The 27,026-nt window shown below is 50.5% G+C and overlaps 1 protein-coding gene across 10 annotated transcripts in view; it reads right to left on the reverse strand.

Annotated features, from left to right (window-relative positions):
• CUX1 (cut like homeobox 1) overlaps positions 1-27,026 on the reverse strand; it is a 349,533-nt gene that overhangs the window by 16,351 nt on the left and 306,156 nt on the right. For 6 of the 10 annotated variants that reach the window (XM_061402008.1, XM_061402007.1, XM_061402003.1 and 3 more), the window contains 4 exons: positions 25,771-26,073; positions 23,062-23,250; positions 15,835-16,099; positions 1-9,634 (listed from right to left, as the gene is read on the reverse strand). The exons of the other annotated variants lie outside the window; for them this stretch is intronic. In XM_061402008.1, the coding sequence (XP_061257992.1) occupies positions 8,941-9,634; positions 15,835-16,099; positions 23,062-23,250; positions 25,771-26,073 (1,451 nt within the window). In that variant the 3' untranslated portion in view covers positions 1-8,940. The remainder of the gene's footprint in view (positions 9,635-15,834; positions 16,100-23,061; positions 23,251-25,770; positions 26,074-27,026) is intronic. 10 annotated transcript variants of the gene reach the window in all.

Genomic DNA, 27,026 nt, shown 5'->3' on the forward strand with positions numbered 1-27,026 from the left:
TTCTTGTGTTTGTATAAAAGATATTTACTTCAATTATCACACCTAGGGTGCTAGTGAATAATAATAATACATGGTGTGAGTTTCATACAGTGATATTGCTTCTCCATATCGTATAGGGACCGTGGTGCAGTGCTGAGAACAAACATCGTATGGCTAACCAAGGACAGAAGGGACGACGGGTGCTCCCCCACCCCATGCCAGGCGGATCAACTTCTGACTTCTCGTGCCGAGAACAAATAGCAAGAAACAAAATGTTACCGGAGATGGGTCACAGCAACACAACAGAGGCTTTTCTCGAAGCTATTTGTACAAAAATGATGCTTTTTTTTTTTTTTTGGTCAATTGGGTCATTGTGAGGATTAAAAAAAAAAAAAAAGTCTGATTTTGAGTATGAACAAATGAGCTCTAAAAACACCTAAGACTTAGTGCGTTACAGAAAATATAAAATACTGCTAAAATGTAAGACACCGCAAGACACGGTGCTGGTGGTGGTGGTGGGGGGAGCTGAGCTCACTGGGAGGCGTCTGGGAGAGGCCCCCGCGCAGCCCGCCGTCCTGTGCTGTGTCAGTTAGTAGTCTGGGCAGGAGCGTGGCCACCTGCTCTCACGGCAAGTAGTTTATTGCACAATCGCAAAGAGCTAGGTCTTACTCAGTGGAAAGGGACGTGGGGGGACACCGCCTTTTCGTTTTGCTTTTTCCCATTTTTATTTTCTAACGAGCTCTCCGCAAATGCTTTCAGAACTTTGGACGAAATCCTCACGTCTCCAAAATGCACAGCATTTTCTGAAAGGGGGGGTGGGTCTCAGAGGGTGGAACATGAGATGCCCGTTTTCTCTAGGAATGAGGCAGAAAACGGTGAGAGAGAAATGCATAGACGACTTGGGGGAAATGGAAACCCTTGTAGGGGAGGGATGGGGCCGTTGTTTCATCAGAGGGCTTTCAAAGAGACGAGGACAGAATCAGGACCCCAGACGATGTCAGAGGGGGGAAAAGCCGTGGGTGACACGGAGAGCCTGCCGACCCTCTGGGAGCCCCACCTCGGGGCGGCGGGCAGCACCCAGCCTCAGCCTCCACCACCCCGATACCCAAGGAGCAAGCCACTGGGTGTCTTGCTGGCTGTGCTTCTAGCCACGGAAAGCTGTGCCCCTGGCCCATGCTTCCTCTGCGCTTAACCACAGGAAGGGGGGAAGGGGCTCCCCCCAACCCCGGCTCCCCCAGAGTGGGTCCTTAAGCCACAGCTGGACAGAAAAACACGGTTGCTCCGCAAGATGGTTTTGACCAACTTTGTAGGCAAGGAAAACAACAACTGTAACAAAAGCCAACGGAAACTTGTCAGCCCAGTGAGCCTTGCCAGAGACCTCTCTCACCCGAACTCAGGCTCGACCAGGCCTCCGCGCCCGCCCTGCCCCGGGGCTTCTGAACTGTCATGAACCCAGAAGTCTGACCGGAGGCTCTAGGAGGCTTTGGGGGAACCAAGCTTTGCTTTTTCTAAGTCTCCTCTACAGCTCCTCACACGAGCAAACTTCAAACCCCGGCGCTTCCTTAACATTGGGAGATTGTTTTGTTCATCAACTCTCTCGTTTTGAAAAGTGGGACGTGATGGAGACCACCAGTTTTTGAGCGGCTACTCTGGAGAGAGACAGCTGATTCAGAGAAACCCCCCTCTGCCCTCCGATCACATCCCCAAGACCCTTTGGGTCTCTGGGGGCAGGAGAGGGAGGGAGGCAGAAGACAGCAAAGGCTGGAGTGAGAGTCAGAAGCATTTATGGTAACAACAACGACACAAAATAACAATACACTCCTGATAAGTACTTAAAGGATTAACCTAATAATAAATAGAAGAGAATAGAAATATTTTTTAAACAATTTTTTTTTCTCAAGGAAATATCCTTTTATAATTATCCTCACGCACGCTGTGGGGAGGTGGGGGGGGTGTCAGTAGCAGTCGATCCATCTCAACAAGAAAAAGGTGAAGTGCTGGGAGGGACGCCTGTGGTCACACGCTCACTGGGGAGGGTTCTCAGCCGCCGAGTCGCAGCCCGCTCCACCTGCCCTGCTGCCCCAGCCAGAGGTTCTGGTGGGTGCCCGTGGGCCCTGCGTGACTAGCATGGTGGGCAGCAAGAGGCAGGTTGAGACGGGGTTGCGGGGCAGGGGCAGGGAGGCAGTGCTGGGGAGGCCCGTTTTCCCTTCAGTTCCCAAACAAAACGGAACTACAGTGAACACACTCGTCCTGCTCCTCCACAACCTGAATCGTCCTGGTCTAAAGCTTACTTTGAGTTCATTTGGTGTGCAATACGTTCTCTCTTAAAAATGAAGGGAAATGATTTCTATTGCACAGAGCTTTTTACACATAGTCATCTATTTAAGTGCTTTCTGTTTAAAGCAAGCTATGAGAACATAAAAAAGAAAGAAAGAAAAAAAAGGAAATGAAAAACGGAGGGGGGAAAAAAGGGAACCAGAAAACAAAGGAGCCCCGTGCCACTTCAATCCGTCTTGCTGACTGGTATCTGGTTTTACCCACGGAAGTCCCAATGCTTCTGTATATACTGTGCTTCTGATTACTGTCCACAGGGGTGTAGCCACGACTTTGGAATATAAGGCACCTTTCCTTTCTGTTCACAGAAAGCTTGATACATAGCGTACAGCATATTTTGTGGTAGAAATGAGAGCCTAAACACTACAGGAATTACAGTAACACAGACTTCTTTACATTATTGGATAAGCTATAATGATCCATGAAAAGCAACTCAAAGGTATTCTAAATGTTTAATAGCAAGGATGGGGAAGTGCACATTTATGCCTAGCCTAATGTCTTTCACTAGCCTTTTTTTTTTAAAAGGTTCTTCACCTACGATGCCCAACTTTTAAAGTTAGCATTTTGGAGGAGACTAAGCGCTTTGGAAATGTCTCGTTAAAGCTAAATGTCACTTCATCCAAAAATGAAAATGGGGAGTATGCCACTGACGGCAGGGACACAGTCTCTTTGGAGGGGAGGTGGCGTTGGAAGGGCGGTGGCAAGGCCTGGGCAGGCAGGGACAGTTCCCATCACAGACCAATGGTGGGGCGGGGCAGGGCGGGGGTGGGGAAGCTACATTTCCATCCTCTTCCCTGACCAAGGATGAGGCTCCCAGGCTGCTGGGGAAGGGCAGGCTCTGGGGTGGGGCTCATTGTATGCTCAGCTCCTCGCTCCCTACACCCCCTCCTCTGCTGCCTCCATCTGCACGCCCCACCACCAGAGCGTTCTGGCCTCAGCTTTCTGTACACCTCTATGCGTCTCACAGCCTCGATCTTTTGGGAACTTTAACTGGGAACTTCCCTTCCCTTCTTTTCCTGGTAGTTTTCATCTACCAAAAGGCAGTACAGAATCCGAATGGGAGTAACATTGTCAAATTGGACCATCCTCTTAGCGAGCAGATGTACTGGTCGGACTGACATTCACTGCACAGGGAAACAGATGCACACTGTGTTGGGAGTCCCAGGCCACCACCTGGCCACTTAGGGCAGGAGCTCTGCTTTGGGGTTCACAAAGGCTCCCCTAACACCATCAAGATGCAAAGAAACGGCAGCACCAGGGAGGGGGGCGGATTTCTAAATGTGAGCTCTTCCCAGGAAGCGCGTCCAAATTCCTCCCACCAAGAGAGCACTTTGGCCACCAGACTGGGTGGACCCACACCCAACCAGCAGCCCTAGGAGCTGGTTTTCTTCAGCACACACAGAAACTGGCCTATTCTTCAGGGAAGAAAGGGTCACATGCCTGAAGACTGGGCATGTGGGCTGGGGAAGGCCAAATCCTTTCCTGTCCTTGGATACTTCCCATGGAGACCTCACAGAAGGGCTGAGATTATAACTTCCTGGTGCCAGAGACAACAGAGCTCCCCAGTGCCAGGTGGGAATCCTGGGGAAGTGAAGTGTCCACACGTGGCCATGGAGGGGCAGCCTGGGGCGAGGGAAGCGGCTCTGACAGATCTTAACAGCTGAGCGGGAATGCGCAGCGTGCAGGCGAGCCAGAGACAAGGCCCTGTGAGGCCCGAGGCCACCCCTGCCTGCAGAGGAAACAGCTGTGAGTACGTTAGGAGCAGGTGGAGGCCAAGAGGAGGATCCCTGAGCCTCGCAGAGCACAGCTGTCTGTCCGGGTTGTGCTCACAAGAGGGAAGCTGCCTGTCCACCAGGCTGAGCTACACTCATGGATGCCACACTTCTAGGTTTTCTCTTCCCAGATCCCACTTGCCTCGAGGTTCTGAGGGGTGTGGGGGGAGGTCCAGTGGGAGCGTGGTTAATGAGGTAGAAGGGGACAAATGAGTGTGATGACACCGGGGTAAGGGAGGACATTCAGGGAGGGAGCCAACTTGCAGCCTGACGGGGAGTGGCTGCCCGCCCACCACGGTCGCCAGGACCTTGCCTGGCTCCATCTCCCCTGAGCAGCTGGCTTACTGGCCTCAGAGGGGAGCGGCCCGGGATGGCTCAGGGCAGACTCTAGTTTTTCATAGGCCTGTCAAGAGGCGTCTGCTGTGGTGCATTTAAGGCAAAGGCTGTTGTCCCCCAGCTCAAGATCTAGGAAATCACCAACACTGTTTCACTGTGTGCTCAGCCCAGAAGGACGGGAGTGTTGCCCCCACTGGCTCCTCTGCTGTTTTCAGGGAGGTCTGTTTTCCTACCATCAGAGGAATGAAGAACATTGCATAGAAAGTCAACAGAGTTCAACGATCGCCCGTGCATGACAGGACACAAGTTCAGGGAGAACAAAGAAATCCAGGCCAACTTCAGGCGAGAAGGCACCTGCCTGCGGACAGAGCTGTCCCGCGACTCTCATCCCAACCTCTTAGGGCATGACTGCTGGGTGATCGATCTTAGGGTCAGTAGCAGATGCCAGAACTTGCGTACAACCTGTCCTCTGCTTGGTCTGCTCACGGGGCTGTGGCAGCCCTGGGTATGGAGGCATTCGGGTGTCTCCTTCCTCCTGGGGCTAAGGGCAGCTGGGGAGGGTCTCTCAAAGCCAGAGGGAACACAGAGGAACACTTCACCCAAAGCTCTGCTGCACTCTGGGTCTGGACCACCAACCAGCACATCTGGCTTTTAGGGAGACACAAAGATGCCCAAAGGAGGAAGACAGATGAACAGGGAGGCATTTGTGCTTTGGAAGTATAGGGAAACTGTCCCAGGGAGGCCATGAACTCTTATCTTTCTGCCTTGGTTACTGGCCTAGACATAGTGGCCATGACTTGGGAGTAGTCATACAAGTCAGGATCCTGGCAGATCCTGGGGATGCCTCCGCAGTCTCCTGACCACAAGCTACCTTGTGTCGCGATGTTCTTCGGGCAGGTAAGCTCCGAGGAAAACCGAGACGGAGTTAGATGGCTGTGGTAATCCTTCCTAAAGAAGGGCAACCTGCTAGACAGAAATCACAAGACTCATCCAGAAGTTCAAGAGAAGAGGCCTTGTCTGGGAGCCAGGAGATGGGAGTGAAGCCACGCCCCTTCTACCTCAGACACCCAAGAGAATGTGGGCAGGAACCAAAGGTCAAGAGGCTGAACTTGAACACTGATTGTACGCGGAGCCTCCACTTAGCCAGCTAAGTAATGGCAAAAACCTTAAGTTATGAACACTGCCTCCAATTAACAAAAAGAAGCCATTTAAAATGGTATAATGGAGCTTGTAATTAAGTGTTAGTGTTTTCTACGGAACCGTGTTCCCCAGGGGAGAGGTACAAATCAGCTTTTTAAACTGATGGAGCGGAAAGAGGAAGAGGTCGGCTGCCTGTGGGAGCTACTGCTTGGAACGCCAGCCAGCGGAAGGTAAAGCCCATGGAGGGGATGCTGTTCAAGGCACTTGAATATTGCTTATCAAGATGAAAGGTCAACCCTTGGACTCAGACTGAGGGGCACAAAGAGGAGGGGGACACCCCATCCCAGGTTTCTGTTATTTAGTGGCAGCTCTTGTAAGTATTACAGTGACAGCTTAAACACAAGAGATCTAAGACTAGGATCGCAATTAAAAAAAAAAATAAATAGAAAAAGAATACAAACACGGAACTGCAAGCAAAATTTAACCAACTGATTGTATCGAGCACCCAGATGTAAGTCTGGCAAAAAAAGACAGAATGGAAATCAACAATAACCTAGTTTTAAAAAAAGAAACAAAACCAACAAAAATGACTAAATTGCCTGGAAGAGCCAAAGTGGCTGTTTTAGACGTTACTATTTGGCCACAAGGATGGACAGATTTATACTTTTTATCAGTTTCTTCGATTTAACTCCTTAGTAAATAACAGTCATGCCTTTAAATCGAAAACACTACCCTGGCGTTCCCTGTTAACGCCCTGCTTTTCGTTCTACTGAAAGTTGGGTATTTGGAGACTCATCACGTGATGACAAAATTCCTCCTTGAGGTTTCTGTGGAGAGGACACCACAGTACTGTCAGGGGCTCTGCTACGCACTGTCCTGAGGGTCACGGATGCAAACGCCCTCTTCTCAACGCACCTGGATTCAGCCAGATGGGAATCCATTTTCCCCTTAAGCTCCTCCGTGTTGAATTCTCTGCTCACTGAACCAGATTTTAAATTCAGAATGATATGAAACCATCAAAAGACAAACGGCCTGCCTCCCAGCCTCCTAGAGCCTTCTGCAAACTTCTTCTTCATGAAAAGGCATTGTCTTTAGTGTAGTGACTCTTAAATTTGTGAAAAACTTGAACTAAGTGCTGCAGTTGCAGGTTAAAAGACTGTAAATGAAATACATAATTTCTAAAACGTCATGCAAGAAATGTGGTTTCACATCTTACAGTCAAAGTCCTACAAGTTAATTAATACAAGCACACTGAGGTGTAATAGCGGGAGCATACCTTTAAAATTAGAACTCCCTCCCACCCCCCCAAATCAAAAAAAGGTAATATTAATTAAACTTAAGAAATAATGAATGCACCATTAAAATGTCATCCAAAGATGTTGACCTAAGACAAAGGTTTCAATGATACACAATACGGTCAAAAAGGTTTCAATCAGTAATATACAGTATGACAACTACATCTTGTAAATTATTCCCAATACTGCCGGCAGTCTATCTCTCTAAAGAATATTTGCCCCTTTCATCCCTTCCTAACAATCAGATAATAAAATACAGCACCTATAAATAAGCAAAAAAAAATATATATATATACCGAAATCATCTATTGTTAGTTTAAAGATATGGCAATAAAGGAGTCTAAATTAGCAAACTTGTAGAAGCCATAACTGATAAAACAGCTTATTGAAAAAAGGTGGCAGTAATGCACTCTATGTGTGCACAGGTACTTAAGAAAATACACAGACGTATAAAATTGCACACACGCACACACGCACACTTTCATCCACCTCTGTTCTCACGCATATACACATAGACGACAGGAGGAATCAGAGACAAGTTAGACTTTTGATTTGTACTTAGACTGCCCTAAACTGTGCATAAAAAGAACGTTCCAAGAGGCAAAATGAATGGAGGGCCAATGATCTGGTCTGGAAGTGAAGAGCATCAACGTTTTGGTGTGAGACTACGGGGGTGGGAGCCGAGCCCAGACTGCCACATTCTCTCTTCTGCAGGGAAGGAAGGAGGCTTCCCACGACGTCAACAGTCATCAGTGCTTGTGGTGGGAAGAAAGGGAGAGATAGAGAGACAGAGAGAGAGTTATGCGCGTGCTTGGGCGCACGCATGAGCCCTGCCCAGGCCCAGGGAGTGGCGTCCCCTGGTGGGGCTCAGTCCATCAGGTGCCCGGGAGAGTGGTGTGAGGTGTGGTGCCTTCTGTGTCACGGAAAGACTGCTGCCTACGAGGGGTGAGGGGCCCCGTGGGGCCCCAGATCTGCCTGCGGCGACCTTCGCGGCCTACACTTCCCTCCTTTCTTTCAACGCTCGCACATGTGCAAGATGCACTAACACAGACATAAGACACCATAAATTAAACAAAATGAACGGGTACATGCTACAGTTCTAACTTGTCTCCTACACCTCCAAGATATGAGGTCTGATCAGCGTGCTCTGCGGTTAGAGGTTAAAAAGCAGATTATAAAATACCTAGATTCGGATCTTTTCTTTTTGTCCTGATTTGGCCTAGAATGGAGTGTATTAAACAAACCCTGGTCAGCAAAAGCCCAGAGTCAGTTAAAGCTATGGATCAATGTGCACTACATGTCAGGATTCTATTCACGTACAAGAAAACACTACGTCAGCTACCACAAAATCAGATATTTTCCTGATGTGACTTTTCTTGTTAAAAAATACGTGGAGTAAATGTGTTTTACTTTAATTCAAAGTTTCAAAGGAGAAGATTCTTTACTTGAAAATATTTAGGAATCCAAACTAGTGTGTTTAGAGTCGGTTTGACTGTGCAATCTCTTAGTGGCAACTGAACAGCTACAAAAACTTTCTTTTTTAAATTTTTTTTCTGAAAAATCCCCCCCCTCCCCTTTTTTCCTGGTTTAAGAAGATAATAGTGTATTATCGCTCTGAAGCCATTAGATGGCAGATAAAAAGCCCCCTTTCAATATGTGGGTTTGATTTTTTTTTTTTTTAAAGCCCACACGAAAAGAGGAGGGCGCAAGGCAAAGCTGTAAGAGTTATTCCAGAACCTGTGGAAATCACTTAGGGCAATAAAAAAAACACTTCAGGGTACAAAAAAGCTCGACTACACATTTCCGTTTTCTTCCTTGAAAACACGACATAGATTGGGCTTAATGCTCCTTTTGTTTTCTATATGCACCTTGGCCTATGGCGATTTTGCCCTGTGGCCCGCAGGGCGGTTAAGTGCGCAACACGGTCCCGGCCGCTGAGTCGGCGCCCGCCCCTCTGCCCGGCCCGGTTCGACCCAGCTCGGCCAGACTCGGTTCGACTCGGCCCAGCCCGGCCCGGTCAGGCTTGGCCCGGCCCGGCCAGACTTGGCCCGGCGCGGCGCGACGGGCGGGCGGGCGGCGCCCTCTCAGAACTCCCATTCGATGGGCTCCTCGCGGCTGGCAGCCTTCTCCAGGCGGTGGATTATGCTGTTCAAGTTCGCGGCCTTCTTCTTCCTCAAGGGGTTGTCTCGCGAGTCCCTGGCGCCCGCCGCCTCCGGGAGGCCGAAGAGGCTCTGCAGCGAGCTGGGTCTGCGGACGGCCGCGGGCGCGCTGGTGCTTGGCAAAGCGGAACTCCTGTCGGCGCCGTCCCGGGCCCGGCAGGGGCCCTCGCCGGGCGGGGCGGCTGAGGTAGCGGCGTCCTCCCCGGCCGCGGGCGCGGCGGCGGCGGGGTTTGGCACGGGCCCCGGGCCGTCCGCGGGACCCTCGGGTGGCGGCGGCGGCGCCCGGGGCCGGCCTTCGTCGGCGGCGGCGTCCGGGACCGGGGTCCCCGAGGGCGGCGGCTCTGCCTTCTCCGCCGGCCGCGGCGCCTCCTCCCGCTCCTCCGGGGCCGCGGCCGCCTCGGCCGGCCCTCCCTGAGACTTGGCGGCGGCCGCGGGGCCGCCCGACTCTTCGGCGTCCGCGGCGCCCGGGCCCTCGTTGGCCTCCACGCCGTCGCAGCTGTCGCCTTCTGAGCTGGGTGCGGCCCGGCCGCTGCGGGCCGACGGCGAATCGCTGGCCCCCGCCTGGCCCTGGCTCCCGGCCTGAATCTCCTCAATGAACAGTTCTCTGCGGATCCGAGACCTACAAGACACAAGCAGTGGGGGCGCCGTCAGGGGACCTCTGTGCACGGGTTCCCTGTGTCCCTTCCCTCGCGGCCCAGGCCTCCTGCCATCTCCGTCCACTGCCTGACATCTCACTCCCACCGGCCTGACAGCCGCTCAGGCTCCTGCGGACCCCAGAGTAGAGCCCCTCTTTACAGCCACCCCATTCTCCCCAGGCAGGAGCCGGCAACCCTCCCAGCTGAAAGTTTCCCAGGCTTGGGGCCTCTGAGTAACCTGTCCTTTGGTTGGAATGCCAGTCTCCTCTTCACTAGGATGGACCGCCAACATTAATGGCACGGCAAGGCCCTGTCCTTTGCACACCCACACCTAGCACTGGTGCTTGGTGTACAGCCATAAGGCGGAATGAATTCAAACAAGGAGATAAAGTATGAATGGTAACCATTGCCTCCCCCTCTGGACCTCCTGAGAGAGAACCAATTATTAGATAGTGCCCAAAGTGAAAATCTTCAGTGTTGAGCTCTGAGCCACAGGTCAGAGTCTCCGGTCAAGGCTGAGGTGGGATTCTATCAATTTGTGTGATTAAATTTCAACTAATTCCGTCCTCTAAAAGACAACCAGGGAAGGGTCACTTTTGACCAATCAGGAGGGAGATCAAATATGTGCTCCAACACAGACACCATGTTTTAATTAAGCTGAGTTCAGCCTACAATGGAAAGTGTGCTTCACTAGGAGGAAACAGCTACAGAAGGGCCCAGGCCTTCCCTATTTTGGAGCCCTTGGTGATGTCATGAAAGGGCTTTTGTTAAATCTTTTGTTTTGTGTCAGAATTTCTCTTCCTATCATGCTCACAGTACTTGGTTCGATCAGAAATCTCTCTAGGTGTTTCTTCCTAAAAACCTCTGATCATGAGCCAACTGTCAGTGGAAAAGCATCTTCAGGGAAATTAGCACCAAGTCCAGTGTCTTGCAGAAACAGCCTACAGAAAGCCCTGGGGTCAGGCATGTGTGAAGATATTTTCTGCAGTGTGTATAACTCAATAAAGGTGACATTTTTTGAGAACCCACGGTATGCCAGGTCCTGTGCTGGATGTAGGGAGGTTGGAGCCAGGGAGAATTCGGCTATAGTTTAGTCGAGTATATCACAAGTCAGGTCGTGGTTATCTGCTACATGGTTTTTTGCTCCATACAAAGGGTGAACTTTGACCCTTGTCCTGAAGATGATCCCTGAGCCAAAGCTGCAGGGGGAGGTCCTGAAGCCCCCCCAGAAGTTCCCAGGAGGTAATGGAAGACTTTCCTCCTTCCTGGGGGCTACTTTGGGAGCCTGTGAAATGGTAATTCCCATCAACAGATCCCTGGGCACTTTGCTAAGGGGAAATGCTTATCCTCCTTGCTAGGAGGATGAACCTGCACTTTGCTGGACTTCAAGCCCCTTAACAGCTAAAAAATACCCACTAGGGTGAACACTCAATCCCATTCCACCCTGGCTGGGGAAGGCTAGATGGGCAGCTAAGGGTTTGGTCTGATCCAGGCCACAGGTCCATCATGGACTAACTGGAATCCCAGGGGCAGCCTGGCTCAGAATAGAGCATAGGCTTTTCGGAACCAGGCAAACCTGGGTTTGCCTTGTCATTACTAGCTACAAAACTTGGACAAATTCCTTAAGCTTTCTGTGCTTCAGTTTTCTTATCAGACAAGTATGGAAAATAGTGTCTTCCTTGCAGAGATGTTATGACTAAATGTTGGTTTTTTTTGTTGTCGTTTTCTTTTTTTTTGGTTACGCCACATGGCATGTGGGATCTTAGTTTCCCAGTCAGGGACAGAACCCACACCCCCTTGCAGTGGCAGGATGGGGTCTTAACCACAGGACCACCATGATGAAATATTAAATATGGGACACAAAGTAGACCAAAAAAATAGGAAAAAAATTTTCTATTTTTACCACCCAGCTACCTTTTGAATGACAAAGTCCTTGTTGTAAGTGCTAAGGCTGAGACAGAAGGGCTGAGGGACCGGGAGGGACAACTTCATGTCCAAGACCTGGGATGGAGGCTGTGACCCTCACTGGCTAGAATGACACGTATGACGTTTAAACATTTACATGTATGACGTGTAAAATGGGGCTGGCAGCTCTGAGTTCAACTGCAGGTGGGAGGAAATGTGAAATAACATTTATAAAGTTCTTGGCTCAGGGACTGGCACATGTTACGCGCTTAGCAGATAAGAGGCGTCACCCTTCTCAGCCTAGACTGGTCTCTGTGTCCCTGAGGAAGATTATCTTTTGGTCTAGAAAGACCAGGTCCCAGAAGCAAATCTGGTTTTCAGACAAGTCATGCAAGGCTGACAAAATGCTGTGGCTTTTAGGGCTTGGAAGAGCTTCTGCTGGGTGGACCTGTTCTCCAGGAGGGCAGGTGTCCTGCCTGGGCTATGTTGTTCTGGTGTTCCTGGGTAAATGGTCACCTTAGAATACTTCTGATGGCCTTAGGGTAAAAGAAGAGGAAGTAAAGTTTTGTTTATTTTTTGATGGGGGTAAAAATCAATCCCAAGCATTTACTCCCTATGGGTTCGAGTGGTGCAGAAAAAACTAAATCAACTTCTGTTTAACTCCTGTGGAAAGAACCTAAGAAACTGCCTTTTTGACCACAAGTCCTTAAAAATTGGTGTATTATTTCTCTAGGATAAAAATCTCAAAAGTGAGATGGCTGGGCCAAAAGATCTGTGCTTATTTAATTTTAATAGAAACTGCAAAATCACTTTCTAAATTATTAGTAACAATCCACTCCCCTACAAATACTATATTTCTGCCACTTTTCTGCATCTTCACCAGATACTGGGACACATTCAAAGATTTGCCAAGTGGTAACAAAAAAGTGGAATGTTGTTTTTATTTTAGATTTCTAAACTATTAATCTAATTGATCATTTTTTCATATATTAGCAGTACCTATCTCTTTTCCTATGAAATGCCTATTCATATTCTTTACTAATTGTTCAGTAGGATTTTAAAAATCAATTCCTATAAAAATGGACAGAGGAACACTTTATTACATGTATTGTAAAATATTCACTTTTTCCCAGTCTGCTGTGTTTGTTTTGGGACTTTGTGATATCTTGAATCCTGTCATTTTCTGCTTTCATATAGTCAAATATAGCTATTTTTACTAGATGGTTTTAGGTTTTCCTATATTTCTAATCTTTATTAAAAAATTCTTAGTACCAAGTAATAAAAATATCTTGGAAAGAAAAAAAAAAGAAGGGATTTCCCTGGTGCTCCAGTGGTTAAGAATCTGCCTGCCAAAGCAGGTGGACACAGGTTTGATCCCTGGTCCAGGAACTAAGATCTCATATGCTGTAGGGCAACCAACCCCCTGTGCCACAACTACTGAAGCCCAGGCGCACTAGAGACCACATACCACAACTAGAGAAAGCCCACAGACAGCAACAAAGAGCCCGCGAACTACAACGAAGACCCAGCCCAGCCCCAAACAAACAAACAATAAATAAAATAAAAAAAAAAAGTAACTGCTTTCTTGTTTAGGAATCAAACACATTCAGTGCCTGTGTGCTGAGTGCTGCTGTATGCTCATCCTTATGTGAAGTGCTATAGGACCTACCAGGTGAGCTGGTCTGTCTTGAGCATTTAAGGGAAGAGCTGAAGCCGTGGAGAGAGGGCTGTGGCTCAGCTGGAATCTCTGCACTTTTCCTTTGGGTGGCCTTAGGTGAGGGACTTCAGTTCTTTTTGGGCTTTATGCCATTCCTAGTGACCTGATGCCACTTCTTATCCAACCTATTCTGTGACTTATAAAATTCTTCTCTAGTTCAGTTCTTTCAATACCCTGCACACATCATACCTCTTCTAGGATATTCATACAGATTTCTGCAGGTGAGACTGGTCTCTGCCCTTGGTTCTACCACTGGACTTACCAGCCTGCTTTGTTGTGGAGTGTATTTGACGGCATTTATTGAGCATCCATCTGCTCTAGGTCTGGATCTGAGCTCATGACTAAGCTTTGAGGTTCCATGGCTCTTCTTCCCATCTCCGCCTTCTCTATAGTTGGATTTGTTTAAATGCTCAAATCAGGCATCTCCACAATGACCAGCTGACCATCATGTGGTGGCATTTCCATGGGGGTCAGGAGGCCAGCTGGGAAACCTGAAGAGCGTGTGCCCTGGCCAGGAGGCAGTCACTGCCTCTCAACTGAGGCCTGCAGGGGGATCTGGGAAAAAGGTGGCTCCCAGCAGGGTGGGGAGAAATGGCTTTGGAGATGTTTTGTGTGACTGACAGCTCCTTTACCCAGATTTTCAGCAGTCTACAGCTTCATGCCCCTTCTGTCCAGGGTTAGGATACTTCATTAAATTGGATGTGACTTGAAGAAGACTTGAAAGTGCACATTCAAATGCACCTCTGTGTCTGGAAAGTGAAAACAGGATTGCATAACACCTGGCAAGGAGAGGCTCTGGGGAACCTCTGCCCACGTTTCCATTCACTCGCCTTCACTGTACTTGTTTACTGCTCTTGAAGTTTCCTTCCGTGTAGAGGGAGCTCCACTCTTGCAACTGCTGACCTCGCTCTGCTTCTGTTTTTATCTGATCGGTAAATTTAGGAGTGAATAAGCTGGTTGTGCTCAGCTCATGTACTTTCTTTGTCTTCTTGGGAGCCAGGCCACACATGGTGAGGCCTGCCTGGGGCCAGTGCTGCCTTGATGGATAAACTGGCCTGGTTTTAAGAGTCAGGTAGCAGGTCTTTTGGGCTTCCCTAGTGGCTCAGTGGTAAAGAATCTGCCTGCAATGCAGGAGAACCGGGTTCAATCCCTGGGTTAGGAAGATCCCCTTGGGGAGATCATGGCAACCCACTCCAGTACTCTTGCCTGGAGAATCCCATGGACAGAGGCGCCTGGCAGGGTATAGTCAATGGGGTCGCACAGAGTCAGACACAACTGAATCGACTAAGCAGTAGCAGCAGTAGGTCTAGTTGGCTCTCACACTAAGCTATATCTGTTAACATAGCCTTCATTGGTGATAAAGGCATTATTTTGGCTCCCATCTAATATTTAAGCATTTTCCAGTTTGTTCAGAACCTGGAAGTTTCGTTGCGCCCTGTCAGAAATTCCAGCAGAACCTATCTGATAAGGCAGGGCCACTTTGAGATACAACTCCTCCCTCTGGCCCCTGGCTGTCTGTGATCGTCTGCTGCCTGCTGCTGACCTGCACTGGCTCTTCACGAGCACCTGTCACCTTGGTATCCCAGGAGCACCTACCCTGTTCTGTTGAGCCTGAGAGAAAATGATGTTCTGACAGGAACCAGCGACTGAGATGGCCATGTACACGGCATTCAATGGGCCTGATTCTCCGTCAGACCACTGAGAATTCTCCGTTTCTAGCAGCAGGGAGTCTTGGTTATACGGGTGATCAACAATTCATTACCTGTCAGTGGATTTCCATTATCTAATCCAAACATTTTACCCTGTCCCTTTTTCTGCACGAGTGTGCTGGGCCTTTCCCTGCTCAGGTAAGTTAGTTAACCCCTCTGAGCTTTATGTTCTCATCTATAAAATGTGGTCAGGACTGTATCTTATATAGTTGTGAGGATCAAGTGATACAGTGCTAGTTAAAACCCGTAGCTCAGTGTCTGTGGACCTAGTAGATGCTCAATAAATCTTTAAGAACTCATGACTTTCCCCAAAGAAAGGGTCTTACACTACTTCATTTATTTAATTACAAAATGAATCAAACTAATTTGGAAAACACCACTAGAAAAGACCTTGAGAAAGCATAAGAAAATCCCTAGATACACGCTCACTATTGTGGAACCAAGAATGACTACACTCTCCCCTTTTTTTCCAACTGTTTTTTTTTTGGTCATGCTGCATAACATGTGGGGTCTTAGTTCCCCAACCAGGAATTGAACCTGCACTCCCTGCACTGAAAGCACAGAGTCTTACCCACTGGACCGCCAGGGAAGTCCCATACACTCTACCTTTTAAACGAGAGCACTGAGAAGAGACTTTTTCTGGTTACAGGAGACACGGATTGTCTCTACCTGTATGACTCTCCATCTTTGGGAGTTTAAAATGCCAATAAGAAGAAAAAGCCAACTACCTGAATACCAAGCTCTCAGCCCCCAGAATGCCCTCCCATGCACGGTGAATGGCTCGTCTCTTCCTGAGGGCAAGATGTGCTTTCTCGCAGAGCTGTGACTGACTGGGCTGAGAGCAGGACCATACCTGTAATTGTGGAACCAGTTGATGACAGTGCTGGTTTTCAAGTTGAGCTGGGTGGCGAGTTCTTCGATGGTTTTTGGTGACGGGTATGGCTTTTGCTGATATGCTCGTTTCAGAGCTTCTTTCTCTTCAGGGGCCAGCACTACTCGGGGTTTCTTCAGCTGGTGCTGGGGCTGGGGGCTGGCGCCCTGGCTGTAGTCGATGCCAACGGACGGGGGCTCACAGGGCTGGCTGTCGCTGACCGAGCTGTGCCGCCGCTTCATGTAGGCTGAGGGAGGGAGAGATGTCAGACTGAGGGGCGGGCCCAGCGGGGAGACCCGCCCAGGCCGCCCAACACCCCTGCTCCACCGCACACTATCCACTCCTGGTTACTTCTGCGTGGATCGTGGCAGCTCCCTGCTCTTCTGAGAGCATCGCGAAACACTTGGACTAGAACCACTCTGAAACTCAACACACACTCATCAAGGACCTGCTCTGCTGTAAGGGGAGGCCCCTGTGTGTCCCTGCGTGACTCATGGTTCAGTGGGGACACTGAGAAGTATACAGAGAGATGACCCCAGCGGGGTGCACACGGCACCCCATGGAGGCGGGCTCTGAGGGGGAGCACTCAGCCCCGCCTGGGGAGGGCACGGGGGAGGCAATCAGGGGACATGATGTTTGAACTGAATCTTGAAGGACAAAGAAGGATTAAGCAGAAAAAAACTGGGGTGAGATAGAAGACGGCAGGAGGCCACTCCAGAAAGCAGGAATAATGTGTGCAGAGACACAGGTAGGAAACAGCACCGTCAGAGTGTGTCATGTGGGTGTGTGCGTGTGGGGGAGGGGGAGTGGAGATGCTGGACCTAAAGCTGGAGAGATGGGTGGCCAGGGGAGGCTGCAAATTTGGACTTTACCTTGAAAGCAGGGGGAAGAGACACAAAGATTCAATAAAGGGAATGAGGTGATGAGCTCTCTGTTTCTGAAAGGCTACCTGGCAGTGGCTTGGAGGATGGACGGAGGGGGAAGGACTGGAGGGAAGATGCTCAGTGGGGAGGGAAGGAGGACAGAGATGTAGACGAAGGCAGTGGTGACGGGGTTGGAGAAAAGCACACGGATGGTTTCATTGTGAGAGGCAGAACTGATGGGGCTTGGGGACCGACTCAGTGAAGGACTAGAGCAGATGGAGCTGGGGACGGCTCCCTGGCCTCAGGCGTGGAAGGTGAAGGGGGCATTGGTGTCTCTGGACTGGGTACTGTGGGAGGAGCAGATTAAGGGGAGAAGATGAGGGGTCATCTTGGACACATGGAGTCTGAGGGCTCTCTGGGTCATCCACAATGAGATGGTCTGTAGGCAGTTAGAAAGACAGGTGTGAAGCTCAGAAGAATGGTCTAAGCTGGAGAGTGGAACCTGGAACCACTAGAATAGAACTCGTAGTAAAGTCAGTGACCCTGACACACTGACGGACAGAGAAGGGTGGAGAAGGAATCCTGGAAAACACTCACATGCAGATGATAAGCAGGAGGCAGCAGCCGTGAAGGATGCAGAGGGATGGGAGGCCAACCAGGAGATGGTGGTGAGGAAGGGATGAGTGGGGAGGGAGGGTCCCCGAGTCAGTGCTACAAAAAGCAAAGTCTGACAAGGATCCAGGATGTCCTGGTGCTAAGTGATTAGGGTGAAACTGGAGACCGTGGTGAGCAGATAGCGGAGTTGTGAGAGGAGAACCCAGACTGCAGTGGGTTAATAGTGAACAGGAGATGAGAAAATGGAGGTAGTGGGCAGGAGTTACTCTTCTAAGAAGCCGGACTGTAAGGAAAAGTGAGACACAGGATGGCTTCTAGAAGGGAAGTCCAGGGCTGACGGTGGGCCTTTAAAGACGAGAGGGAGCTGATGTTTCCAAGCTGAGAGAGGAGGAGACAGACAGCTGGTGCTCCAGGTGAGGTGTGTGAGATGGGCCAGGAGTGGGCGGGAGGGAGGGAAATGGGGGGGTAGACACTCAGACACACTTATAGGGACTGAGGTGGGGAGAGTTGATGGCCTTGGTTTTCTTCATGAAGTACGAAGGCAGGAGGAAAGGCAGCTCTGAAGAACTGGGAACAGAGTCTTGGAGAGAGGTGGGAGAGAGACGGTGGTGGGGGTGGAGGGGAGGGATGGTGGGGGTGGGGAGAAGCACAGAGGACCCTGCTGAAACGGGAGAGATGGATCTGAGGTGGCACCAACCCCTGTGGGTCCCAGGTGCCAAGGATGATTCTGTGTGAAGACAGGCAGAACGCTGCCCCCAGGCCGGGGTTTGCAGAAGGGTGAAGAGTGGATAGTTGTGTGATAGAGCGCTGCAGCCAGCGGGTTCAGGGGGTCTGAGGAAGGAGAGAGAGCAGGAGAGGGTGTGCTTCTGGTGGGGAGCCTGGGAGGGATTATCCCAGCTCGGGAGGCCATCCGGGCCCACTGGGATAAACAGACAAACGTGGAAAGACGGGCAGATCAGTGAGGAGGCACCTGAATTTAAGCTTTCAGAGGCAGAGCAGTTATGGGTGATGATGAAATTTGGGGAACCAAGGGTTGAGGGGGGCAAACTACTTGTGGCTCGGGTGCTGGACAGGTCAGAGGGGTCATAACATTCCCCTGGATGCGGCAGCACGTGGGCATGGAGGAAGGCAGGAAGGCAGTGATCCATGGGCCATAGTCTTGAAAAAATGTGGGGAGTGAGTGAGAAGTTGGGGGATGGAGAAGAGAAGGAGCTTTGAGAAAGCCTGTAGGACTTTCAGATCTTGGAGGAGGTGGGGCCTGACCCAGGAATGGAGGAGTGGCTGGAGCAGAGCTCAGGGCTCGGGATCGCTCAGCCCACCCCAGAAGGCACAGCGGCTGTGGGGAGGTGAGGGGTGGACATACGCTGTTCATGTGTCTTCACTGTGGAATAAGGGTTAGGAGGGCGGTGGGGAGCCGGCTGAGAGCAGGCTCAGGGACTCGGGTGCGACTATCACCTGAGGGTGTGCGGACTGGGCTGCAAGGTAAATGGGGGTGATTCCTGGATTTTGAGTTATCTGCTCTACCAGGGCTGTCTGTGCTTCGCCTGCCCCTCTCTGAGGTTACGTGTTAGTAATCACTATGCTTCCGGTGAAGAACTGTTTGGGTTTCAACAGTTTGGATGAATCCTCCACAGAGGTCATTCTAGTGAATTTGGAATATGGTCTGAAAACTCCTTAAAACTTCTTAAAACTGATGGGATATGAGTTTATGTATGTGCATGCGCTCAGTTATGTCCGACTTTGGGACCCTGTGGACTGCAGCCCGCCAGGCTCCTCTGTCCATGGGATTTTCCAGGCAAGAATACTGGAGTGGGTTGCCATTTCCTTCTCCAGGGGATCTTCCCAACCCAGGGATCGAATCCAAGTCTCCTGCATTGGCAGGCGGGTTCTTTACCACTAGTGCAACCTGGGAAGTCCCAGTGGAATATGAAAAAGTGTTATTAAATTGAGACAGCATGGAGTGGTCAGGACAGCAGTATCTGTCAGCAGCAGCAACAGCGGCTAACACCTGTCATCTAGTCTTCATAGTTATGCTATGGGAGAGAGACCAGTGACATCCCTACCTACAGACGGGAAAGCTGAAGCCTAGAGAAGTTCAGTGATTCGCCGCAGGTCACACGGCTAGTAAGTGTCAGAACTGAGGTTGACCTAAGTGTGTTCTGGGCAGCCCTGTGCCCATCCCACCTGGCCAGATGGTGGCCAGAGCCCCCACCCCCTGGTCAGGGTGCAGGAGCAGGGCTGGGCTGTGTCCACGGGCACCACAGGAAGCCTGGGAGCTTCAGCAGCACTGACACTCGGGTCTGCAGTGTCACAGAGGACTGTCAGGGCCCCTCAGTAGCCTTCAGCGAGGGGGGCCCAGCCCTCCAGCTGGCTGAGGCTGTGTGTGTGTGTGTGTGCATGCATGTGCTGGAACTGTGTGAACAGGTTGGTTCAGGGCTGTCTCATGAAGGGAACAGAAAGCAGAGGGCAGACTAGAGCAGAGAGAGGGGTTTACAAGAAAGAAAGGAGAGCAATGAAAGATCGCGATAAAGGGAGAAGCAGCAGAGCTCCGTGGAAGAGGAGGGAGCAGGGCTTCCAAGGGAACCCTGCAGCTTGCACTGCCTGGCGCAGAATGTTTAATCTAGGTTAGTCGGGGGCGAGGGCGGGGGGGCGGGGACACAACTTATTTTCACATATTTTAAAGGGATACAAATTATTTGAATAACTCTCATTACTGAGCACTTCTATGCACTGGTTGTTATACTAGGTACATTCTAATCCTTACAGCCGGAAAGTATTCTCTTCATGTTACAGATGCAGGAACTTAGGCTAGGGAGTTACTTAAGGTGCCATTCTATGATTAGAACTCAGACAATGGAGAGACAAATCTCCTCCCAAAATGAATGTGATAAGAGTCAGAGGCCAGAAAGAAACGGGCCTGGTCTGTTCCGCCAGACCCCTCGGGTTGGGCGGGTGACCGACAGTCTATGGAAATCACAGGAAGTGCTGGGCACAGGGTCACCCACTGTTGTGTCTGAGGGGTCAGATGCCTCCCGCTGGGGCTGGTCAGTGAGCAGCCCTGCTAGGGTGAGAGACGGGGGCCCAGCTGCTTAGGGACTTTGGGATGCAGAGGGGCCTGGGCCCAGTGGAACAGTAACTCTTCTGTGACACAAGGTGGCGCCGAGAGCCTGTGCAGGAGACGGGTGGCGGCTGAGGAGGCCCCCGGAGATCTGTGTGGGGGTGCCTGGATCCTGCTCTGCTGGCCCAGAAGGAGAAGCACAGCAGGGAGCGGTGGGCCCAGGGCTCATGCTCAGGAGGTGGCCGTCGGGAGGGTGTTGCCTTCTGACAGAGGGCACACAGCTTTAAAGCTTCCTATGCAAGCACTGGTGAGTTGCTAAAACCGTGAAATGGATATCCTGGACTCATGATACCATTCTCTCTACATTTATGTCTGCAATTTCCCAGGATAAAAAATGAAAAAGTTTTTGTTGGGGGGCGGGGGTGACACAGCACCAAGCCTCTGGAGCTTGGCCCACGGCTGCAGCCTGTGCAGGGCCTTGGTTGGCCATTGAGGGCAGGTAGGGCAGGAGTCCACCGGATGGCCCTGGCTGGCATGGAAGCCGATGTGTAGGCTTGTGGTCCCGGTATAGCTGGCACAGGGCAGCAGAACAATCTAAGAGCATCGGCTGTGAAGCCTGACAGCCCAAGTTTTGTTGTTGTTCAGTCGCTCAGTCATGTCTGACTTTTTGTGACTCCATAGACTGCAGCACGCCAGGCTTCCTTGTCCTTCACCATCTTCCAGAGTTTGCTCAGACTCATGTCAGTGATGCCATCTACCCCTCTCATCCTCCGTCATCCCCTTCTCCTCTTGCCTTCAATCTTTCCCATTATCAGGGTCTTTTCTAATGAGTCAGCTCTTCCCATCAGGTGGCCAAAGTATTGGAGCTTCAGCTTCAGCGTTAGTCCTTCTAATGAATATTCAGGGTTGATTTCCCTTAGAATTGACTGGTTTGATCTTCTTACCATTCAAGGGGCTCTCAAGAGTCTGGGTTCTTGCTTATACCAACTTGAAATCAGGCAAGTCTCATAATGCCGGAACCTCATGTTTCCTGGATAACAACATCTGTATGACATGGAGTGATGTGGGCTGAATGAAGTCTCGGCACAGTGTCTGGAGACAGGAGGCACTTAGGAACTGCAGGCTCTATGGTCACATGAGGACTGGCACCAGAGGCTCTTGCATCTTCTTGGAGTCTAGCCCCACAGAGCTGGCACAAGAGGCTCTCGTGTCTTCTTGGAGCCCAGCTCCACAGGGCCAGCATCAGAGATTCTCATGTCTTCTTGGAGCCCTTTCCTGGTTGGTGAGGACAGTGGTGCTTCAGCTGGAGGTGAGTTCAGGGGATAGGAGCCTGGGTTCCCCCGCGATCGCCCAGCTCAGGCATGCCAGGCATGGGGCCGGCACAGTCCCACGGGTGGTAGTGACCCCCACTCTCTAGTGAGGTCCCCTGCAGACACTGATGGGCAGGGTCACAGCTTCCTGCGGCCAGACCGGCAGCTGGTGCCCACTCTCCACACCTGAGGGGTTTATCAGCCATCAAATGAGCTCGCAGCATTACAGGCGACCCAGGACTGTCTCTTTTGAGGGGTGGCATGTGGAGTGCGAGCCACGAGATGGGGCAGGAGTTCCTTTCTGTCACCAAGAAGACCCCTTCGGATTTGTAGCCTGCGCTCAGCATCGAGGGGGCTCCGATGTGTCTGGAGAAAGGAGCTGCTCTCAGCCCTCTGGGAGGCCATACCCTCTATAGCCCTGGAGACTATAACAGCAAGAGAGAAGTCTGTTCTACAGGGACTTGCTCTGCCATCCTCCAGGTAGGCGGCCTTCATGGAGACAGCTAATTTCTCTGAGCTAGCCTTATTTAAATGCATTAAAAAAGAAAGCTCCTTACTGTAAACTTCATAACGCTCTCATAGAATACTTTGTGCTAATCTTTTTTTTTTTTTAAATAATTTTATTTATTTATTTCTGGCTGTGCTGGGTCTTTGTTTCTGCTGTGGCGTCTTTCTCTAGTTTCAGTGAGTGGGGGCTACTCTCCAGGTGCGCGAGCTTCCTATTGTGGTGGCTTCTCTTGTTTCGGAGCAGAGGCTCTAGGGCGCTTGGGTTTCAGTAGTTGTGGCTCCCGGGTTCTAGAACACAGGCTCAACATTGTGGTGTACAGGCTTAGTTGCTCCACTGCACGTGGGATCATCCCAGGTCAGAGATCGAATGCTCGTCTCCAGTATTGGTAGGTGGATTCTTTACCTCTGAGCCATGAGGGAAGCCCTACAAATGCATTTTTAAACGATCTCTTCGAAAGGATAGTATGTGGAAGCCCTGCCATGATGGTGCATGTGCCATGAAATGTCGCAATACCCACCCACCCAGCAAAACCAAAGAGCCAACACCAAGTGGCCTTACTCTCTCTCGAAGAGAGAGCTACACTGGCCGCCAGGGTGACCGAGGAATTATCAAAGTACCCTCTGATGCTAAATGTCTTTGGGTTCAGGTCTTGAGGCAGAAAAAACACAAATCTCTCCAGTCCTTTTAGGTACTCATCTGCAGATGACTGTCAAAATATCCTGCACCCTGCCACACAGCCCCTTGGTCACTGATCACTATCCCTCATCAGCTCAGTGTGAAGATCAGTGTCCCTCATCAGCAACAGTGGGTTTATAAATGAGAAAGCAACGGGCTGGGGCGGGGGCGGGAAGTTACCTTTCTTTTCCATCCGTTTCATGTCCATCAGCTTCTCCACATTGTTGGGGTCATTCAGCCACAGCTGCATCCGGACAAAGGGCTCCCGTCCCTTCAGACTGAGCTTGTGCCAGGGCTTGGGGCGAGCAAGGAGGTCAGAGACAGAGCCTTGGGTGAGCCCCAGGATGGTCTCCCCAAATAAGCGCTGACCTGGAGAAAGAACAGAACCAAGAGAGGTGTCATCGCTGAGACTCAGGGAGCTGGCAGGACAAGTAGGTGTCAGAGTGCAATCAGAAACGGGGGTTCGAGACCCAGAGTCTTATCAGTCCTGGGTTTAGCAAAAGCAGGTTTTGTTTTTTTTTTGCCAAGCTGTGTGGCATGCAGGATCTTAGATCTCCAACCAGTCATCTAACCCATGCCCCTGCATTGGGAACTCTGAGTCTTAACCGTTGGACCACTGAGGAAGTCCTAAGCAAGCACTTCTTAGAAGCACTTCCTCAACCAGACTTGTCACGACCTCCATGGGTGAAGGAGTCAGTACTCCTCTTACGTTCCGCTTACGCACCAGGTTTCTCTAGAAAGAGTCTTTGGGTTTTGGATGAACCAAGGCCTGCACAACACCTGCTGCGTCTATCAGAGGTGGCTAATCCCAAACCTGAGCTCGGGAGGTTAAGTAGCTCATGGGGCGACCTCTCTTTCAGAGCCTCAAACCGGGCTGTCTGCACTGGCTCCTTTCACGATTAGCAAGGTTATCAGGTCTTGCTGAGAAAACAGGCCACTTGACCCAAGGTCACAGCAGGGAAGAGAAGGAGAAAGAGCTCCTCAGCTTTATTTTCCTGACAAGCAGGCCATTTCCAGCTCTGAAGTCTGTCCCTGCAGTTCAAGCAGCCTGCTCCCTGGGCTGATCAGAGGGTACTGCGCTCTGGAGAGCACAGTGGCGTTAGGTCTGCAGTGTTCATCAGAGGCTTGAAAGGAAGATGTCTCTTCTCTGAGAGCCATTCAGTTGCAGGTGAAGAGGGGCCAGCACTTTGAAAGGCACAAATGAGAACCAGGCACAACTAGAAGGACCTGACGGGAGGACTGAAAGGCACCGGACTTCGAGTGGAGGTGGAGACCGGGATCAGAGGCCGGCGTCTGGTACCATAAAGCCTCCGGACCACGACACTGGCTCTGCCCCTCAGTGTGGGGTGACCCAGAGTGCATGCTCACTCGTGTTCGACTCTGCGACCCCACAGACTGTAGCCCGCCAGGCTCCTCTATCCGTGGGATTTTCCAGGCAAGAATACTGGAGTGGATTGCCATTTCCTCCTCCAGGGAATCTTCCTGACCCAGGGATCGAACCCAATTCTCCTGCATTGGCAGGCATATTCGTTACCACTGAGCCACTTGGGAAGCCCGAGGGTGACCCTGATGACTGGCTTATTCCCCCTTTGGCTCACATCCTCCATCTGTGAGAGGGAAACACCCCCAGTTGTGCTCACAGGGTAGTTAATAGAGCACTGCCTTGTAAGAAGTGGGATTCCAAGTAAAAGTTTACTGCATGCAAAGTTTTGGATTTGAGAAAATGAGTTTTTTTGATATCAGTCATTTTAACTGAGCCTAACATTTTTACCAACCCCAACATTTACTGATTTTGGAAACCTGTGGTTTTTCTGCTTTTCAGACTCTCAGTTTAGCCTATAAACATCCCAGGTCCTTACCATTTTTTAAAAAAAATTTTTAATTTTTTATTAAAAGATTAAAAAAAGTTTGGCTGCGCTGGGTCTTCATTGCGGCGCATGTGGGATCTTAGTTCCCTGACGAGAAACTGAACCCATGTCTCCTGCACTGAAAGGCAGATTCTTAACCACTGGGCCACCAGGGAAGCCCCCTTACCATTTGTTGTTGTTGTTATTGCTGTTGCTGTGGTTGTTTTAAATAAATTTTACTTAATTCTAATCTGGCAAGTCAATCTCATTTTATTCCAAGGAGCTTGTTATGTTCAGGAAAAGGATATATATGAACAGCTAGTGACTATTTGCTTGATCCACCCTGTTGTACTGGGATGGGGGTGTTGGGGGGAATCAAGTGATTATTTTCAGAAAATTATGTGTATTGCTTTTAGAGGTTTCATAGCAGTGGCTCTCAGTCATTTTGGAAGTCACAGATACATTTGAGAGTGTGAAGAAAGCTACTAACCCTCATCCTTTAAAATGCACACACACACACATTCTACTACGACTTTGAGAGACTAACACATGATGAACATGAATATGCCAAGATCCCAGGTCAAAGGTTAAGACGATGCCTGGGTCTTGACCAAGCTGCCTGCTTCATCTGTAATTTGGTAATTTGGCCCCCACTTTGGGTCAGAGACACCAACCAGATGCTGCTGGGCTCATGCTGACTCTTCCCTGCTCTGCACCCCCTCACTCCCCAGGATTTACAGTGCCTCTGGGCAATTGGTGGTCAGACTGCACTGCCCAGGTTGACTCTGACTGGCATGCCTGTTTTCCAAGAGGTCCTAGTGGGGGTGCAGGCGTGGGCTGGGGCTGACCTTAGACTTCTAACACCCTTACGAACCCTTGGTGCTCACAACTGTAGGACGTTTTAGGTTCCTGTAGGTAGCCTGGGAACGTTTAAACCCTTTGGCTGGCCCAGCCTGAGGCCCCTTCCACCCACTCCTCCTGAGAACCCCCAACAGGAAACGGCTTGCCGCCTCTTGACTCAGCAGCTGGGGAGGGAACCTACCGAGGTTGTTGTCGGTCAACACCTCCTTGACCCTCTTGGTGATGCCGTAGGTGTCCAGCTCTGGAGACATGGCCACCAGCTCTTGAATGCTGAGCGCTGAGTGTCCGGAGAGAGGCAGTGGGGTGGCGGGCTGGGAGTCTGAGGCGGGCGGGTCGCTGGGTTCTGGAGGTTTGCTGTCCTTACTGGTTTCGATGGGGGGGCAGGGCTGCTGGACCAGTTCAGTCAGACTCTTCACTGACTCGCTGGAGCTCATGGGTGACTCGGGTGCAGGGCTGCAGCTGGCGGAGGTCTTTGGAGTGCTTTCTGGAATTAGAGCACACAGAAACCCAGGGCTGAGGACGGCGGTCTTTCCCCACGTGCATCTCCTTTCCTTATCTAGGAATTACTAAGTAGACGTCTGTATAAAAAGGAGACAGTATGGCAGTCTGTGGATCCAAATGAATTGTGACTGAGAATTAACCTTTTATTTTCTGTATTAAAAAAATAAAAATAATAACAGCGAAAGAAGTAAAAGCAGGGGTTTAAACAGTACGTTTCTGAAGACTCAATAAAGGCCATTCTGTTAAAAAAAGTATGCCCTATTAATCACTGTCACGACTTCCTTCCCACAGAACCCCTTAATTCTATGATTCAGAAGCATCTTGGCTATATTATAATTTGCATATTTATTTTATCCATAATTTCTAGCACAAAGTGAATGGACATATTATTTTAAATGAGGGCTGTCTGCAATGTGTGGTCACCACAATGATGAAGACCCTTGAAGAAGAGACCTAAGGCCTTGGTGGCAGGCCCCTGGGGGCCTAGGGTTGAGTGGGGATCCCAGGTCCGTTCTCACTCTGATCCCAGAGGGTGTCACGGTGACCATGGAGAGAAGCAAAGGAAGAGGAGCCCCCACCAGCTCTCTGTCAGACCCCAGGATGTGATTCTGAAAGCCCAGCTCTCGTCTGTCTACACCAGGTGGTCACTGAGACTGGAAGAGACGGGGCCAGTGTGGGTAGTCAGGTCCCCACACTCTCCTTTCTTCAGAAGGGGCTGTCCTGTTGGAGGTGCCCGGTGGGTGGGAGGGCACCATGCCCTGTTGGTGAGTGGTACCTTCTGGCCTCTGTTGGCACTACCTGTAAAACCTGACACCCATTCCAGTTTGGGGATGCCAGGAATAAAGGCTTCCGCACTTCCTAATTTCCAAATACAGAGAAAATGCAAAGGGACTGAGCGCTGCGGTCCCACCCACAGGGTAAGACCTGCCTTTGGCT

This window comes from Bos javanicus, chromosome 25, assembly GCF_032452875.1.
Source record: "Bos javanicus breed banteng chromosome 25, ARS-OSU_banteng_1.0, whole genome shotgun sequence".
Classification (NCBI taxonomy): domain Eukaryota; kingdom Metazoa; phylum Chordata; class Mammalia; order Artiodactyla; family Bovidae; genus Bos; species Bos javanicus.